We start from the raw sequence: 19,633 nt of genomic DNA on the forward strand, positions 1-19,633 counted from the left end.
AGGTCAGCTCTCTCGTCAGGTAGCTAGCAAGATCGGATCTCGTGCCGGCCCTAAGGGACTAGAGTGTGGTGTTTTTGAAATCAAGCCTCTGGCTTGACCCAGAAAAACACTCTCCCGTCAGGTAGCTAGCGAGATCGGATCACGTGCCGGCCCTAAGGGACTAGAGTGTGCAGTTTTTTAAAATCAACCCTCCAACTTGACCCAGAAAAACACTCTCCCGTCAAGTAGCTCGCAAATCCGATCTCGTGCCGGTCCTAAGGGAATCGAATTATTTTATTTTATTTTATTTGTTATCATTGTGGTCGAGGTGCGGGACCTCGGTCATAGTGCCCGAAGCACGGGGCCTCGGCCATGACCGAGGTGATGACCTCATCGACCAAAATTGGCCGAGGTGACAACATCGGCAAAAATTGGCCGAGGTGACTACTTCGGCCCAAATTGGCCGAGGTGATGACCTCGGCATATTTATTTTATTTTATTTTTTACGTAATTTGAGAGGTGACGCCACTTGAGGAGGTGACGGCACTTGAGGAGGTAACGCCATTTGAGGAGCAGCACGGACCTCGGCCCAAATTGGCCGAGGTGATGACCTCGTCATATTTATTTTATTTTATTTTTACGTAATTTGAGAGGTGGCGCCACTTGAGGAGGCAACGCAACTTGATGAAAAGGCGACGCCGTGGATGATGAGACGACGTCATTAAGGATGGGGCGCCACTTGACAAGCAGGACGCTGCTTGAAGAATGCGACGCTGTGGATGGGGAGACGACGCCATTTGAGGAGGTAGACGCACAAGTGGGGGAGGCGGACGGAGGACGCACTTGATGAGGTCGATGCACAAGTGGATTATGCGGACGCACTTGAAGAGGCCAATGCACAAGTGGAGGAGGCGGACGCACTTGAGGAGGCTGATGCACAAGTGGATGAGGCGAATGCACTTGAGGAGGCGGATGCACAAGTGGATGAGGCGAATGCACTTGAGGAGGCGGATGCACAAGTGGATGAGGCGAACGCACTTGATGAGGCCGATGCACAAGTGCAGGAGGCAGACGCACTTGAGGAGGCCGATGTACAAGTGGATGAGGCGGACGCACATGAGAAGGTCGATGCACAAGTGGAGGAGGCGAACGCACTTGAGGAGGCGATGCCACTTTAGGAAGTGGACGCACTGCCATGGAAGGCACCAGGGCGGCATACTTTTGTAATATGTAGAGCTTTGCTTGAGATTTAGCCTCAGCTCTCAATGAAAGCACCAATGGCGGTAATAATGTGTTACCGATATCTTTTATTAATATAAATGTAAGAGTACAAATAGTTCAGTACAGTAGTGTTTTTTCAGTAATGAGTTCAGCTTAGTAAATATTGTGTGTCTTTTCTACAAGTGTGAGCGTCCTTTTATATTCCTGAGCGCAACGACTCTCTACTTCACCTTCAATGCGCAGTAAGTGGATGTTAATGCTGAGGAGTCGTTGGAGTGGACATTAATGCTGGGGAACCGTTGAGTGGCTCATCATTAATGTGTAATGATGCTTGTTTGACATCCGTTCACTGTCTTCGAGTCAGTGCTGATGATTCGGGTCAGTGCTGATGCCCAATTATCCTGTCAGATACTTATGGTCTAGGAGACATTGTTTTGTTTGGCAATGGGGAAAGAATAAAGGGGTGGCTTCCATAAGCTGCTTTGCAACTCCTATGATGTATAGTAAGCTCATATGCTCTCATGGGTATGGTGTTTGGTTGAGGAATGTATATGATGTTAGTGTTCTAGAAAGCTAGGGTAAATTGTGCATACGTAAATGATAGAAGGGAAGGAAATTAAAGGCCGGGAGAGTAGAAATTGGCGGAAAATATTAAGTGGGGGCAAAATTCCTAAAAAGCCCATACTTTAAACCATTGTTAAAAGAAAATTTTACAGAAGGATTAAATTGGCTACGATCGAAATAATTAAGGGATCAAAAGTGCGATTTTCTCTCTCTCTCTCTCTCTATATATATATATATATATATATATATATATATATATATATGATAATAATCATATGAGAACTATCTTCCCCATGAGTCTGTAAGAACTCATCTTAGCCTTTGATTTAAAGTGAGTGGATGGTGGTTATTTGTTTACTTATTTATGTAGGGGTGAGTGTAAATTGGAGTGCATTTATTTTGGTTGTATTATTATTTTGTGGGATATTTTCATGATTTTAGAAGTAGTATTTTAGGAACATGAAGATTTCTTTTACTGATTTTTGAATTTTCCCCTTGGTTTTCCCCTTCCTCTATTGCTGGTTACAAACAACTTTCCTGCCAAGATTATGTGCATGGTCGTCTGCATGCAAGATATCACGCCTATTGCACATATGTTCATCACACACCCCATACGCATATATGCACTTGCACATTATGTGTGAGGTGTTTGCATACCCTGGGTAGACAAGGTTTGTCTAAGAAAGTGCATGGTGGTTTGCACGCAAGATATCACACTTGTTGCACATATGTTCATTCCACATGACCATATATGTATATGCACTTGCACATTATGTGTCAAGCATTTGCACACACTAGGTAGATAAGACCTATCTACAGAAGTACATGGTGATTTGCACACAAGGTATCACGCCTGTTGCGCATATGTTCATTGCACACGACCATATGTGTATATGCACTTACACATTTGTTAGGCGTTTGTACACCCTGGGTAGACAAGGCATGTCTGTGCAAAGGTCTTCGTTCGTCGAATCTCAAGTAGATGCTTCGAATGGAAGGTTTGAATTTCCTAGTTTGTGGCAAAAGTTACATAAGTGGAAGAGAAAATCCATGACTTACTGATGGTTTTGTGACCCCGTGGTGGTCACTCGGCGGGTGAAGAAGCGGTATTGTGTAGGGGTTGATTCGTCATATTTATGATAAAATGGAAAGTCTGTGACTCCCCGAGTGTCGGTCTCGAAGGAGAGACGTGGAGGTGTGTCAAACGTTCGGGAGTTTACTTGATTGGATCGTGCATAGGATTCGAGTGTGGTGAAGGGTGAATTTGTGAGTGAGAGTAGTTCATTGGTTGGTTTGAGTGTAAGAGAGTAGTAAAGTAAAAGTGATTTTGGGAATATGTAAAAGGGTAGGGATTGGATAGTGTTCATGAATATTGCATAGTGGAGTGTCTAAGGTCATGGATTAGGATTGCTAGAATATTGTCTATTCAAGAGTGTGTTGTCTTAGTCCTTTTCCACCTTTGTGTACTAAGGCTTCTTTGACTTAGGAGTGCTTTCCACCTTTGTGTACTAAGGCTTCTTTGACTTAGGAGTGCATTCAAGCATCCAAAGTTCTGGCTTCTTTGACTTAGGAGTGCATTCAAGCATCCAAAGTTCTAAGAGAAATTTTATCAAACACTTAAGCTACACACTATCCTACTATTCTTAAGAAGTCCATAGGAACTTTGATTGTGTCAAGCTTCAAATCCTAACTCTAATCAAAGACATGAAAGAGTCAAGAGCTCAATCTCTCATCTAGATTGGCCAAATCCAAACAAGATCTCATCAAAACAACAATCAAAAGACAAGAATAGATAATTCATCAACACAAACTCATAAATCCAAGATATAGAAATAAGATCATCACAAAAGCAATATTCAATCACACAATCCAAATCCCTAGACTAAATTAGCTACTCATAATATGAAATGCAAGCAAAAGCTAATTTAATCCAAGAATAAGATAGCTAAAATTATAGAAATGAAATAGAGATCACTTAGAGAGAAGAAGATCTTCAATCCAAGCTTGTTGTCTTCTACAATGGAGATTGATCTAATCTAAAAACTAAGAAAAATGGAGAAAGTTCTCCAAAGGAAAAACTAAGAAAAGGAAAACTAAATTTTCTGGACTCCTTCTGGAAATTCATCAAAGGGGTTTAAATAGTCTCCGAAATGACAACCCTAGCTGAAATTCGCGCATCACCGTCTCCACGCCTCTCACACGCGTGTGAGCATGCGTGGGAAGCTTCTGGAAAGTTTTCACGCCTGCTCACACGCGTGTGGCCTTCCAGTTTGGTCCTCCGGGGCTCCGCTCTTGCCTGCTTTGCTCTTTAAGCTCATCTTTTGGTCCTACTTGCTCCCGGGGCTCCTGTTTTACTTCTTTTAAGCTAAAAGTAGCTTCCGTGCATCAGTTAGTGATTTTCAAGCATTTACGCACATAATTTACCAAGTAAGGATGTTATAGACGCGATAAAACACCCTAAAATGTGCCTGAAATAAGGGTATCTCAGAGTCTTATCAGCGGGCCAACACAACCGATTGAATCAACAAAATGTAAAAGTAAATCAATAAAAACAAGAGTGGACACAGTATTTTGACGTGGAAACCGAAAGGGTAAAAACCACGGGCCTTTTTGGGCGGTGCCAAGCCGAATTTTCACTATTTTGTAAGGAACTTGTACATGTTACATTGTGTTTTGTGGATCTGTTGCTCTTCTCAGACTGCTCTCTCTAAAAAATGGAGCCTCTCAGAGTTTGAAGTCCCCCCCCCCCCCTTTCTCCTACTCTTCACTTCATCTTTATAGTACTAGAATGGGTGTTGTCCGTTGGATCAAAAGGGGTTTTAAATGAGCTTTAATGGGAATTTTATGGGTAATAATTTGTAGGTTACAACAGGACTAATGAGAAATAAATTGAATAACTAGTGGTTAATAATAAGGTAATTATTAGGGGGGTTATGGAAGGATGTTAAGGAACCGAATGGTCACGTATCGAGTGCCGACTGTCGAGTCCGAGAGTTATGCTCGATTGTTTGCTAAGTAACATCGACCGGGTGCCTATGCTAAGTACCTATCATCAGTCCCTCACTTTTCTGTGTCTCGTGAAGCATGGCACGGAAAAGTATATCGTCTCGCCTCAAAATCAACTCAGTAGCTAACTTCCGATTCAAAATTTGCCGACTCCTTAAACAAGCCTTTAGCCAACTAATACCGACTACCGTTTGTATGACTTTGTATTTTTCACATTCCTTTTCCAAGGAGGCACGGTTGACCGAGTGCCGACTCCTTTTTCAGGACTCCGGCCAACCAAACCAACAACTGCCTTATAACCCCTTTTTCACACTCCTTTTTCAAGGAGGCACGGTTGACCGAGTGCCGACTCCTTTTTTAGGACTCCGGCCAACCAAACCAACAACTACCTTATAGCCCCTTTTTCACACTCCTTTTTCAAGGAGACACGGTTGACCGAGTGCCGACTCCTTTTTTCAGGACTCCGGCCAACCAAAACAACAATTGCCTTATAACCCCTTTTTCACACTCCTTTTTTCAAGGAGGCACGGTTGACCGAGTGCCGACTCCTTTTTCAGGACTCCGACCAAACAAAACAACAACTGCCTTATAACCCATTTTTCACACTCCTTTTTCAAGGAGGCATGGTTGACCGAGTGCCGACTCCTTTTTCAAGACTCCGGCACAACCACCACACACCGTCCTTATAACTTCTTTTTCTACTCCCTTTTCAGGGAGGAACGGTTGACCGAGTGCCGACTACCTTTCAGGACTCCGGTCAACCATCCGAGTCCCTCAGTCTCTAGAGCAATCAATCTCATGCTCACGCAGTTAGACTGCCTCAGTTACTCTTTATAAGCAATCAATCTCATGCTCATGCAGTTAGACTGCCTCATGACTCATTTGTAAGCAAAGGTAGGTAGACTGCCAAACTCGAAGGCGATCCGAAGATCATTAGAAATTTAGGTTATCTCAACCCAACTCAAAGGCAGGCAGACTGCCAAACTCAAAGACGATCCGAAGATCATTAGAAATTTAGGTTATCTCAACCCAACTCAAAGGCAGGCAGACTGCCAAACTCAAAGGCGATCCGAAGATCATTAGAACTTAGGTTATCTCAACCCAACTCAAAGGCGATCCGAAGATCATTAGAACTTAGGTTATCTCAACCCAACTCAAAGGCGATCCGAAGATCATTGGAACTTTAGGTTATCTCAACCCAACTCAAAAGGCGATCTGAAGATCATTAGAACTTTAGGTTGTCTCAACCCAACTCAAAAGGCGATCTGAAGATCATTAGAACTTTAGGTTGTCTCAACCCAACTCAAAAGGCAAGCAGACTGCCAAACTCAAAGGCGATCCGAAGATCATTAGAACTTAGGTTATCTCAACCCAACTCAAAGGCGATCCGAAGATCATTAAAACTTTAGGTTATCTTAACCCAACTCGAAGGCAGGCAGACTGCCAAACTCAAAGGCGATCCGAAGATCATTAGAACTTTAGGTTATCTCAACCTAACTCAAAGGCAGGCAGACTGCCAAACTCAAAGGCGATCCGAAGATCATTAGAACTTTAGGTTATCTCAACCCAACTCAAAGGCAGGCAGACTGCCATTTAGGTTATCTCAACCCAACTCAAAGGCAGGCAGACTGCCAAACTCATTATCTCAACCCAACTCAAAGGCAGGCAGACTGCCAAACTCAGAGGCGATCCGAAGATCATTAGAACTTAGGTTATCTCAACCCAACTCAAAGGCGATCCGAAGATCATTGGAACTTTAGGTTATCTCAACCCAACTCAAAAGGCAGGCAGACTGCCAAACTCATAGGCGATCCGAAGATCATTAGAACTTAGGTTATCTCAACCCAACTCAAAGGCGATCCGAAGATCATTGGAACTTTAGGTTATCTCAACCCAACTCAAAAGGCAGGCAAACTGCCAAACTCATAGGCGATCCGAAGATCATTAGAACTTAGGTTATCTCAACCCAACTCAAAGGCTATCCGAAGATCATTGGAACTTTAGGTTATCTCAACCCAACTCAAAAGGCGATCCGAAGATCATTAGAACTTAGGTTATCTCAACCCAACTCATACACAGGCAGACTGCCATCCTTAGCCGGTCCCTGAATTTTTGTAGTTTGACTGCCTCGCTCACTCGTCCGTAAGCAATCACAGATCGCTTTGGACTCAACTAAGTTATCTCAACTTAGCATCTCAATAAAGCAGATTGACTGCCTCACTCACTCATCCGTAAGCAATCACATATCGCTTTTAGGATCCGACTAAGTATCACAAATCCTTAGTCGGATCCGACTAAGTACACAGGCAGACTGCCATCCTTAGCCGGTCCCTGAATTTTTGCAGTTTGACTGCCTCGCTCACTCGTCCGTAAGCAATCACAGATCGCTTTGGACTCAACTAAGTTATCTCAACTTAGCATCTCAATAAAGCAGATTGACACTAAGTTATCTCAACTTAGCATCTCAATAAAGCAGATTGACTGCCTCTTATCTCAACTTAGCATCTCAATAAAGCAGATTGACTGCCTCACTCACCAACTTAGCATCTCAATAAAGCAGATTGACTGCCTCACTCACTCATCCGTAAGCAATCACAAGCAGATTGACTGCCTCACTCACTCATCCGTAAGCAATCACAGATCGCTTTTAGGATCCGACTAAGTATCACAGATCCTTAGCCGGTCCCCGAGTTTTACTCAAACCATTTAAAGGGCTGGTTAAACCGAAACTCAATCGTACCAATTAGAGGGTTGATAGACCACCCGAGTCAATCTTGGCTCGACCGGCTACTTGATTGACCCTTTTACAATTTATTTTGCTACAGGTACGAAAAATAATATACAGTAATTGTACATTGAAAAAATAATAAATAATAAGATTGACTTCTCCCTGCTGTCGTTTTCTCTCATGCCAAAACTTTTTCATCAAAATTCTTGCTTTCAATTTGTATTTTGCCAGCCATGAAATTCCATCGCATGTGCACCTGCTTTTGAAATTCTGAAGTGAAAAATATACTTGGCGAACATGTAGATTCAATACGCCACTTCTAGGCCTGTGCTCAACAATTTGCGATTGCCGTGGCAGCTTTGCAGCAGTAGTTTTTCAGCCCCTCAGCCGTCTAGGATGGAATTTTTGAGCATCAAACTAGATTCTGATACTTTCTCCTTTTGATCCTCAACCAAGCATTTGTAGTACATAAATGCGTGCAAATAAAACCAAGAACTCCCATGCACAAATGTGCCTTTGTGCAATATATTGCCTAATTTGTACTCAAATTTCTAGGCTTTCCCCCATTCATAGCCACGTATATATGCACAGACTGAGATTCCCATATATAAATGTGTATAGAAATGTTAATTAGAGCTTCCTATCAAATGTGTCTTGTTTAGATGCATCCACGTATGGTAATAAGCACAGATAAGTCACAAGAATAGAAATGTTAATTAAGGCCATACATGCATTATAAAGACGATTTTTTACCATGCTCATCAGTTGATATGCAAGAATTATTCTTCAATATTCATTGTTCAGGTTGAAAGATGCGTCGCCCACTCGCAAGTTACTTTTACTGCTCACCAAAATCTTTTAGAGCCGACTGCCTTTTCATCAACAACTTCCGACAGATTGTATTCCTATTATCAACTACTCCCTCAGCTATATACGAAAAGTCGACCTCGATTCTCACCCATTTTTCAGGAGGATTCGCGATCCACCCCAACCGACCATCTTCCTATGGCTCGACTCCTTCACATGTTAGACAAAGTCCCTCAGTCGGACAACATGGTAATTACCGCTTGCTCATTTTACTATTTTGTCATGTCCTCCCACGTAATACTAGGTACACGCAATCTTCAAATACCTTTCATTGAAATTTCAGTACTCATCCCTAATCTCAAGTCGGAAGTCTGCCTGTTCTACTTTCGAATGAACACTCGGGCAACTTCGGCAGACCATATCGATATGGCCGACTGGGCGCTGCTCAGTGAAGTCTCTCAGTTGTCGAAGTCGGATCACGTCTCCGTCTTGTTTGGAGATTATACAGGTTTAATCTTTATTTTTACGAACATCGACTGACCGTGATTAGAGTTCGAAGTCTGCGGGGGGATGCGGACTGGAGATCAAAACACAATTTCTTCTAACTTTGCAACATATAAATTCCCTGCTGCCATCTTTCCTTGGTTGGAATGGGAACTGTGTATACCCAGCAGTAGGTGAGAGCATCTCTAAATTCATTCAGCAAATATCATTCAAACCATAAATATATTCTCTTTGAACCTTTCACGTGAAAGGTTACCAACTCCAAGGAGTTTTCAATTTTATTTGCCCCCATCAGCACGTACTATGTAGAAAATGCATGCATATTCTAAAACAATGCTTTGAAATGGTAATTACAAATTACCATATTTGAATATCTAAATTTCCATATAAGGTGATCTCATATAGGGATTTCTAGAACCTCACAGACCAGAATTATATTTGTATTAAATGGAGTTGGCATGCTTGATTTTGCTATCTCATAATTTTCGTACCTTCACCAAATATTCTGGAGTGCATTCCTTCGTCACTTTTTCTAACAGCATACCGAATGGTTATCAAAGAGGAAATTCAAACACAAGCAACGGTTGCTCTGAGACTCAGTCGGAGCAAACGAAGGTGGTCCTGAGAGTCGACTGACAGCTGCGATGCAGGACACTACTAGAAGCTTTTGAATTTAATCGCCACAAATTTACTTTACAACAAAATGAAATGTGACATGTCTGATCTGTCTTCATGCGTAGTGGCTATCAACTGTAGCCTATCAAGTGGCCAAAGGACCAACAGCTTCCGATTTCCGTATAAACCTTGCTTATGTATGTAAACTTACAGAAGTCACCAAAGAGCACCATATTTTTTCGGCCAACCGATTCTGCGAACCATATTTATACAGTTCAATCTCGCGTTACCCATCTTTCAGGGTGGTCCACACCCATCTTTCAGGGCCACTCTTACCTACCTTTCAATGTTGTTCTCACAGGTCTCCCAAAACATTTATCACCCGTCTTTCAGGGTGTTTATTGCCCATATTTCAGGGTCTCACCCGTCTTTCAGGGTATTTATTGCCCATATTTCAGGGTATCACCCCTCTTTTAGGGTCTCACCCGTCTTTCAGGGTGTTTATTGCCCATATTTCAGGGTATCACCCCTCTTTCAGAGTCTCACCCGTCTTTCAGGGTGTTCATTGCCCATATTTCAGGATCTCACCCGTCTTTCAGGTGGTTCACAATTCATCCCGATCGACCATATTTATTGCCGACTCTTGACCGTTTCAGTCAAGTCCCTCAGTCTGACACGATACTAATGATTACTTACTCCATCTATCATACCTCTACTGTATACTCTCCCGTGCTTCTCTTATTACCGAACATATTTTCCAAATATATATATATTTTTTACCACGCTAGCAATACATGCTTGGAAATGGAAACTGATACTGTCAATACATAAATTGCCATTGAAATGCCACTTGTACTTACAAAAATCTTGGACAAAATGCTCTCATATGTGCATTTGAAATTTCCCTTCCATTTTATGCCACATACAGAGAACCTGGAAACTTGCGTGCCTTGCTTTTGAGACCTTGCACTCGGTGAACCATGCTGATGTAGATGGTGATAATCATACGCAAATAACGTCTCGGACTTCAGGAGCGAGAGCTTCAACCCCAGAAGCCCAAAAACTGACTACCAAGATCGATTGACTGAGAAAGCTCGAAGTCGAGATCACGGGACCTTTTGTATCGGTCCCCACAGACAGCGCCAGTGATGGTTTTGTGACCCCGTGGTGGTCACTCGGCGGGCCACGAATGGTCACGTATCGAGTGCCGACTGTCGAGTCCGAGAGTTCGAGAGTTATGCCCGACTGTTTGCTAAGTAACATCCACCTGGTGCCTATGCTAAGTATCTATCACTTACCTTGTACACAGATTCACAGTCAACATAGTCTGACTACTTTACCCCTAAACAGATATTAGCATTGATAATTCTAAGTTAGAAGGCACAATTTTTACCATATCTCGCATTAAATCTCAGCCCTTGATCTTGATTTTTATATGGCTTAGATTAGTTCTTAAGTACTCAGAAAGATGGAACTTCACTGTTAAGAACTGTTACAGATTACTTGCTGACATGGAACAGCTTGAGGGAAAAAAGAATGGTCTATCATTTGGAAAATCAAAGCCCTTCCTAAGATTCGCTCATTCATGTGGCATGTTTGTGCCTCCTATCTCCCTACTGCTGATATGCTTCGAATGTAAAGAGTGAACTATGAAAGACTATGCCCTCTATGTGAAGCTTCTGATGAAACCAACATGCATATCCTGATATCCTTATGGAATGCCCATTTGCCACATCTTGCTGGGCTTTGTCTTGTCTCACCCTCCTTTATACTTCTTCCCCCCACACTAACCGAATGGATCTCACAGAATATTAGCATGATAAATAGTGACTCTAGAAGTCTTTTTATATGCTAATCTGTTGGTATATAAGGCAAGCAAGAAATGGCAAGATTTGGAATGCACAAAGCACAACAGCTACCTCTATTGTCTTCAAAGCCAAAGCCAACTTATGCGAATAGAGGTAGATGTTGTGCTTTGTTGGCTTTGGCTTTGAAGACAATGGAGGTAGCTGTTGTACATCATACTCCTACGCAGCAGCACTTTATCTCAAAATGGCAAAAATCAGCAGCGAGACGGATTAAAACCAATGTGGGTGCTGCCTTAAACACCCAAAGAGGTCGCATGGGCATTGGCTGGATCTAGGGATGTCAATTGGACCAGTTCGCTGGATTTTGAACCAGCCCTAGCCCTGCAAGGTTGTTTGGCTTATGGGCTTGGGCTAAATGGTTTTTCATTTTTTTTTCTTTTTAGGTTGGGTTGGCCTTAAACCTAAATTGCCCGCTGCTGGGCTAATCCAGCGGGTTGAATCACTAAACAAAAATTAAAAAATAAGAGTGGTATCCAAATGGACCACAATTGGTGGAGCGGGATGAGTTTTAAAAAAAAAAAAACTTACCTACCATGTCAACGAGTTAGAATGGGATAATGTTGATAAAATTATGTTTAATGTTTATATATATAGCAGTTACTGTTGTACATATTTAATATATAATATGTGTGTACTGAAGATACTATATATATATATATATATATATATATATATATAATTATATATAATTATATATTAAATATGTATAATTGTAAATATATGCACACAGATTNACGTGTGTGTGTGTGTGTGTATATACACACACACACACACACGTAATCTGTGTGCATATATTTACAATTATACATATTTAATATATAATTATATATACAGTATGTGTGTGTACTGTACATATATATGTGTGTGTGTGTGTATGTATGTATATATATATATACACAATATATACTGTACAGTGAGTTAAGATCATATGAGATCACTTGTTTAGGTAAGATCGTGAAATCAGATCTTGTGCATCCATTTAATAATTTAATGGTCTAGATTGATTTAAGATGTTAAGTTGAAGTGTGTGCAAATGGTAATAAAATGTGTGCGAATGGTGATTAAGTGTGTGCGGATGGTGATTAAATGTGTGCAAATAGTGATTAAATGTGTGCGAACAGTGATTGATGTACAAGATTTGATCTCAAATTTTTTTAATGGTTTAGATTGATTAAGATTCCAAGTTGAAGTGTGTGCGAACGGTGATTAAATGTGTGCGAACGAAGTGTGTGTGTCAATCAATCTAGACCATTAAAAAGTCTTACATGGATGCACAAGATGTGATCTCACGATCTTACCTAAGCAAGTGATCTCACTGGAACCCTACCCACTGTACAGTACATATATGTACGCTATATACAATACACATTATATGTAGTATCTACAGTACACTATATGCTATATATACGCTATATACTATACACACTATATGTAGTATCTACAGTACACACAAACATATATATATATATATATATACAAATACATATGTATATAGATACAATATATGTATACATATATATACATATATATATATATGTATACATACAATATATGTATACATATATATACATATATATATATATATATATGTATACATACAATATATGTATACATATACATATGTATATATATACAATATATGTATATATATATATATATGACATAATCCAATGGTTTGGCCTGATAGCCCGTCAGGCTAACTCGACTCAATCCAATAACTTTTTAGGACCAGCCCATTTAGCTCGATATTTTATTGAGTTGATTTTATCGGTCTTAACCCTATAATTTTCAAGGTTTATTGGGCTAGCTTGTTGGTTTAGGGCTAAGATTGACATCCCTAGCTGGATCATTATAGACGAAAATGGTGTCTTCAAGCAAGCAAGATCTACTCCAAACCTTGGAATCTATTTTCCATCTGAAGCCGAAGCAATGGGGCTCAGGGAAGTTCTAAGTTGGCTCAAGTATGAGAATCTCATCAGATTGAATCAGACGCTCTGCAGGTTGTTTAAGGGCTAAATTCTAAGCCTTTTGATTCACCATTTGATTACAATTACTTGACATTAAAGAGTTACTACGTATTTTTCCTAACGCGTGTATCTCGTTTGCTAAATGGCCAGCGAATAGGGTCGCTCATATGCTAGTTAGTAAGGCTCTTTCTTTGTCTAATTGTATAGAATAGATTGATCATCACTCTTCCTTTCTTTGTATTGTTTTGTTTTCCAACCTTAATTGAATGCATCCTTGGTTTTACTTAAATAAAAAACAATTAAAATTTATGAAATAATTAGGAACAAGAAAACACTTCATGGAATACATGGGTATATAGCCACAACTATAACAAAAAGGTGATGAACCTGAGGGCTGAGGGCCGCCCCAACCCTGATCTCTCACCCACAGTTTGAGCAATCGAAACACGTACTTCGGCCCCACCTTATTCATCCCCCCCCATCACGTCCTGCCTATACCACATTACCACCTCCAATTAAATATTACAAAATAAGCTCCCCAAACGGAAACTGCCATGTGTCCATCATCCTCAGCTCTCTCCTCTGATTATATGTTTCTTTCTATCCTTTCTCTCACATGCCACCTCTCTGGCTCTCTCTTCTAAAGACTTCTCTCTCTCTCTATCTTGTCTTCCCCGTACATAACTAGTGGCCAGCCGCCATTTCTGGTTAAATTTCCCGGCTGCCCCTCGAATCAAACCNTGTGTGTGTGTGTGTGTATATACACACACACACACACACGTAATCTGTGTGCATATATTTACAATTATACATATTTAATATATAATTATATATACAGTATGTGTGTGTACTGTACATATATATGTGTGTGTGTGTGTATGTATGTATATATATATATACACAATATATACTGTACAGTGAGTTAAGATCATATGAGATCACTTGTTTAGGTAAGATCGTGAAATCAGATCTTGTGCATCCATTTAATAATTTAATGGTCTAGATTGATTTAAGATGTTAAGTTGAAGTGTGTGCAAATGGTAATAAAATGTGTGCGAATGGTGATTAAGTGTGTGCGGATGGTGATTAAATGTGTGCAAATAGTGATTAAATGTGTGCGAACAGTGATTGATGTACAAGATTTGATCTCAAATTTTTTTAATGGTTTAGATTGATTAAGATTCCAAGTTGAAGTGTGTGCGAACGGTGATTAAATGTGTGCGAACGAAGTGTGTGTGTCAATCAATCTAGACCATTAAAAAGTCTTACATGGATGCACAAGATGTGATCTCACGATCTTACCTAAGCAAGTGATCTCACTGGAACCCTACCCACTGTACAGTACATATATGTACGCTATATACAATACACATTATATGTAGTATCTACAGTACACTATATGCTATATATACGCTATATACTATACACACTATATGTAGTATCTACAGTACACACAAACATATATATATATATATATATACAAATACATATGTATATAGATACAATATATGTATACATATATATACATATATATATATATGTATACATACAATATATGTATACATATATATACATATATATATATATATATATGTATACATACAATATATGTATACATATACATATGTATATATATACAATATATGTATATATATATATATATGACATAATCCAATGGTTTGGCCTGATAGCCCGTCAGGCTAACTCGACTCAATCCAATAACTTTTTAGGACCAGCCCATTTAGCTCGATATTTTATTGAGTTGATTTTATCGGTCTTAACCCTATAATTTTCAAGGTTTATTGGGCTAGCTTGTTGGTTTAGGGCTAAGATTGACATCCCTAGCTGGATCATTATAGACGAAAATGGTGTCTTCAAGCAAGCAAGATCTACTCCAAACCTTGGAATCTATTTTCCATCTGAAGCCGAAGCAATGGGGCTCAGGGAAGTTCTAAGTTGGCTCAAGTATGAGAATCTCATCAGATTGAATCAGACGCTCTGCAGGTTGTTTAAGGGCTAAATTCTAAGCCTTTTGATTCACCATTTGATTACAATTACTTGACATTAAAGAGTTACTACGTATTTTTCCTAACGCGTGTATCTCGTTTGCTAAATGGCCAGCGAATAGGGTCGCTCATATGCTAGTTAGTAAGGCTCTTTCTTTGTCTAATTGTATAGAATAGATTGATCATCACTCTTCCTTTCTTTGTATTGTTTTGTTTTCCAACCTTAATTGAATGCATCCTTGGTTTTACTTAAATAAAAAACAATTAAAATTTATGAAATAATTAGGAACAAGAAAACACTTCATGGAATACATGGGTATATAGCCACAACTATAACAAAAAGGTGATGAACCTGAGGGCTGAGGGCCGCCCCAACCCTGATCTCTCACCCACAGTTTGAGCAATCGAAACACGTACTTCGGCCCCACCTTATTCATCCCCCCCCATCACGTCCTGCCTATACCACATTACCACCTCCAATTAAATATTACAAAATAAGCTCCCCAAACGGAAACTGCCATGTGTCCATCATCCTCAGCTCTCTCCTCTGATTATATGTTTCTTTCTATCCTTTCTCTCACATGCCACCTCTCTGGCTCTCTCTTCTAAAGACTTCTCTCTCTCTCTATCTTGTCTTCCCCGTACATAACTAGTGGCCAGCCGCCATTTCTGGTTAAATTTCCCGGCTGCCCCTCGAATCAAACCCAGCCCGCACACAGATATCTGTACTCACAACATTAAAAACAAAACAAAAAACATGCATCTCTGTATGTCTGTTCCATTCTACATCTATAACTCGAATACTTTCAGGATTTAAGCTCGACCCAGATTAAAACTCTTAAAAATCTGAAAAGGGTAGCCTTTACTTTCTCGTTTCTTGAAAGATGTTCAAAGTTTCGTAGCTTAATTATCGTTGTCGTATTTTTTTTTTTTTCTTTTTGTGGGGGTTCTTGATTGTGTATTATTGTACTAGGATAGAATGAGTTTGAGGGCGATGGAGGAAGAATCGGCGTCGGAAATTCGTCTCCCGGCGGACGTGGACTGGGAGATGTTAGACAAATCAAGATTCTTCTTCCTCGGCGCGGCGTTATTCTCCGGCGTGTCGGCCACGCTCTACCCGATAGTCGTGCTGAAGACGCGCCAGCAGGTATTGACGGCGCGGATCCCCTGCCTGAAGATGTCGGCGTCCATGCTCAGAACCGAAGGCCTCCGGGGGTTCTACAGGGGATTCGGGACTTCCCTGGTGGGAACCATCCCGGCGCGTGCGCTATACATGGGCGCGTTGGAAATGACGAAGAGCAGCGTCGGCACCGCCGCGGTCCGCCTGGGGTTCTCCGAGGCGTCCGCGGCCGCCATAGCCAACGCCGCCGCGGGGCTGAACGCGTCCATGGCGGCGCAGGTAGTGTGGACGCCGATCGACGTGGTGAGCCAGCGGCTGATGGTGCAAGGAGCGGAAAACGGCGGATTCAAAAGCTACAGCGGCGGATTAGACGCTTTCAGGAAGATAATTTACAGCCATGGCGTCAAAGGATTATACAGAGGATTTGGGCTTTCAATTCTCACATACGCCCCTTCCAGCGCGGTATGGTGGGCGTCTTACTCAATATCCCACAGAGCAATTTGGGCTCGAACCCGCCGCCATTTCTGCCGGAAAGACGATCTCCGGCCGGAGGGGAAAGCGGGGTTAGTGGCGGTCCAAGGAATAAGCGCCGCCGTGGCCAGCGGCGTCTCCGCCTTGGTCACAATGCCGATGGACACAATCAAGACAAGAATGCAAGTTTTGGACGGAGAAGGGAATATGCGGCGGCCGGTGACGGTTGTTCAGACCGTGAGAAACCTAGTTAAGGAGAGTGGGATTAGTGGTTGTTACAGAGGGTTGGGTCCGAGGTGGGCCTCCATGTCCATGTCTGCAACCACCATGATCACTACCTATGAGTTTCTCAAGCGGCTATCAACCAAGAGACAAGAAAGATTTGTTTGATTNGCGAATAGGGTCGCTCATATGCTAGTTAGTAAGGCTCTTTCTTTGTCTAATTGTATAGAATAGATTGATCATCACTCTTCCTTTCTTTGTATTGTTTTGTTTTCCAACCTTAATTGAATGCATCCTTGGTTTTACTTAAATAAAAAACAATTAAAATTTATGAAATAATTAGGAACAAGAAAACACTTCATGGAATACATGGGTATATAGCCACAACTATAACAAAAAGGTGATGAACCTGAGGGCTGAGGGCCGCCCCAACCCTGATCTCTCACCCACAGTTTGAGCAATCGAAACACGTACTTCGGCCCCACCTTATTCATCCCCCCCCATCACGTCCTGCCTATACCACATTACCACCTCCAATTAAATATTACAAAATAAGCTCCCCAAACGGAAACTGCCATGTGTCCATCATCCTCAGCTCTCTCCTCTGATTATATGTTTCTTTCTATCCTTTCTCTCACATGCCACCTCTCTGGCTCTCTCTTCTAAAGACTTCTCTCTCTCTCTATCTTGTCTTCCCCGTACATAACTAGTGGCCAGCCGCCATTTCTGGTTAAATTTCCCGGCTGCCCCTCGAATCAAACCCAGCCCGCACACAGATATCTGTACTCACAACATTAAAAACAAAACAAAAAACATGCATCTCTGTATGTCTGTTCCATTCTACATCTATAACTCGAATACTTTCAGGATTTAAGCTCGACCCAGATTAAAACTCTTAAAAATCTGAAAAGGGTAGCCTTTACTTTCTCGTTTCTTGAAAGATGTTCAAAGTTTCGTAGCTTAATTATCGTTGTCGTATTTTTTTTTTTTTCTTTTTGTGGGGGTTCTTGATTGTGTATTATTGTACTAGGATAGAATGAGTTTGAGGGCGATGGAGGAAGAATCGGCGTCGGAAATTCGTCTCCCGGCGGACGTGGACTGGGAGATGTTAGACAAATCAAGATTCTTCTTCCTCGGCGCGGCGTTATTCTCCGGCGTGTCGGCCACGCTCTACCCGATAGTCGTGCTGAAGACGCGCCAGCAGGTATTGACGGCGCGGATCCCCTGCCTGAAGATGTCGGCGTCCATGCTCAGAACCGAAGGCCTCCGGGGGTTCTACAGGGGATTCGGGACTTCCCTGGTGGGAACCATCCCGGCGCGTGCGCTATACATGGGCGCGTTGGAAATGACGAAGAGCAGCGTCGGCACCGCCGCGGTCCGCCTGGGGTTCTCCGAGGCGTCCGCGGCCGCCATAGCCAACGCCGCCGCGGGGCTGAACGCGTCCATGGCGGCGCAGGTAGTGTGGACGCCGATCGACGTGGTGAGCCAGCGGCTGATGGTGCAAGGAGCGGAAAACGGCGGATTCAAAAGCTACAGCGGCGGATTAGACGCTTTCAGGAAGATAATTTACAGCCATGGCGTCAAAGGATTATACAGAGGATTTGGGCTTTCAATTCTCACATACGCCCCTTCCAGCGCGGTATGGTGGGCGTCTTACTCAATATCCCACAGAGCAATTTGGGCTCGAACCCGCCGCCATTTCTGCCGGAAAGACGATCTCCGGCCGGAGGGGAAAGCGGGGTTAGTGGCGGTCCAAGGAATAAGCGCCGCCGTGGCCAGCGGCGTCTCCGCCTTGGTCACAATGCCGATGGACACAATCAAGACAAGAATGCAAGTTTTGGACGGAGAAGGGAATATGCGGCGGCCGGTGACGGTTGTTCAGACCGTGAGAAACCTAGTTAAGGAGAGTGGGATTAGTGGTTGTTACAGAGGGTTGGGTCCGAGGTGGGCCTCCATGTCCATGTCTGCAACCACCATGATCACTACCTATGAGTTTCTCAAGCGGCTATCAACCAAGAGACAAGAAAGATTTGTTTGATTAACTTAAGAGTAGCAGAAGATGAGCTATTAAGATAAGCTTTTGTTACACTTACACGCATTGTAGATCTTTATTTTGTTATAGTATAATAGTGTTATGAATCTTTTATGGTATAGTAGATTAATCCCAACATATATTATATTGAACCCAATTCAATGTCCTTGAACACTCTAATATGTGTTTGACTTGAGACTTTGTTAGTTTACAAAATCTTAATAATTGATTAGAGGCTAGAGCAACACTAATAGTAGGGTTTTTTTTGCTAATTTTTTGCCGGGATAGGATTATGAGAGAGAAAAACAAGACAAAAAAATTATCAGACAAATAAAAGAGAAATTGCATTACTTTTTTTTTTTTTTTTGGATTAAAGAGGTAAACCCCACTCCTCACTGTATGAGTATGCCTGTGACCCTAACCGGCAAAGGACCATAAGGAGGTAAACCAGCCTAGGTTACCCATAGCTGACCGGCTCAAACCCAAGGGCTTGAGGTTCGAATCCACGACTTCTCGACTGCTT

General features: G+C 41.8%; 1 protein-coding gene across 3 annotated transcripts; it reads left to right on the top strand.

Moving 5' to 3' along the window:
- Window positions 1–15,810: 15,810 nt before the first annotated feature.
- Window positions 15,811–19,282, top strand: LOC116022534 (solute carrier family 25 member 44-like). Of its 3 annotated transcripts, none has more exons than XM_031263273.1 (3): window positions 15,811–16,120; window positions 16,239–17,236; window positions 19,107–19,282. In XM_031263273.1, the coding sequence occupies exons 2-3, from the start codon at window positions 16,245–16,247 to the stop codon at window positions 19,114–19,116; spliced, it is 1,002 nt and encodes a 333-aa protein (XP_031119133.1). In that variant the 5' UTR covers window positions 15,811–16,120; window positions 16,239–16,244; the 3' UTR covers window positions 19,117–19,282. The 3 variants fall into 3 exon arrangements, with proteins under 3 accessions (XP_031119133.1, XP_031119134.1, XP_031119132.1); XM_031263274.1 differs by having other exon boundaries at window positions 15,812–16,120; window positions 16,244–17,236; XM_031263272.1 differs by having other exon boundaries at window positions 15,816–17,221; window positions 19,092–19,282.
- The last annotated feature ends 351 nt before the right edge of the window (window positions 19,283–19,633 follow it).

Source organism: Ipomoea triloba, chromosome 6 (genome assembly GCF_003576645.1).
Source record: "Ipomoea triloba cultivar NCNSP0323 chromosome 6, ASM357664v1".
Classification (NCBI taxonomy): domain Eukaryota; kingdom Viridiplantae; phylum Streptophyta; class Magnoliopsida; order Solanales; family Convolvulaceae; genus Ipomoea; species Ipomoea triloba.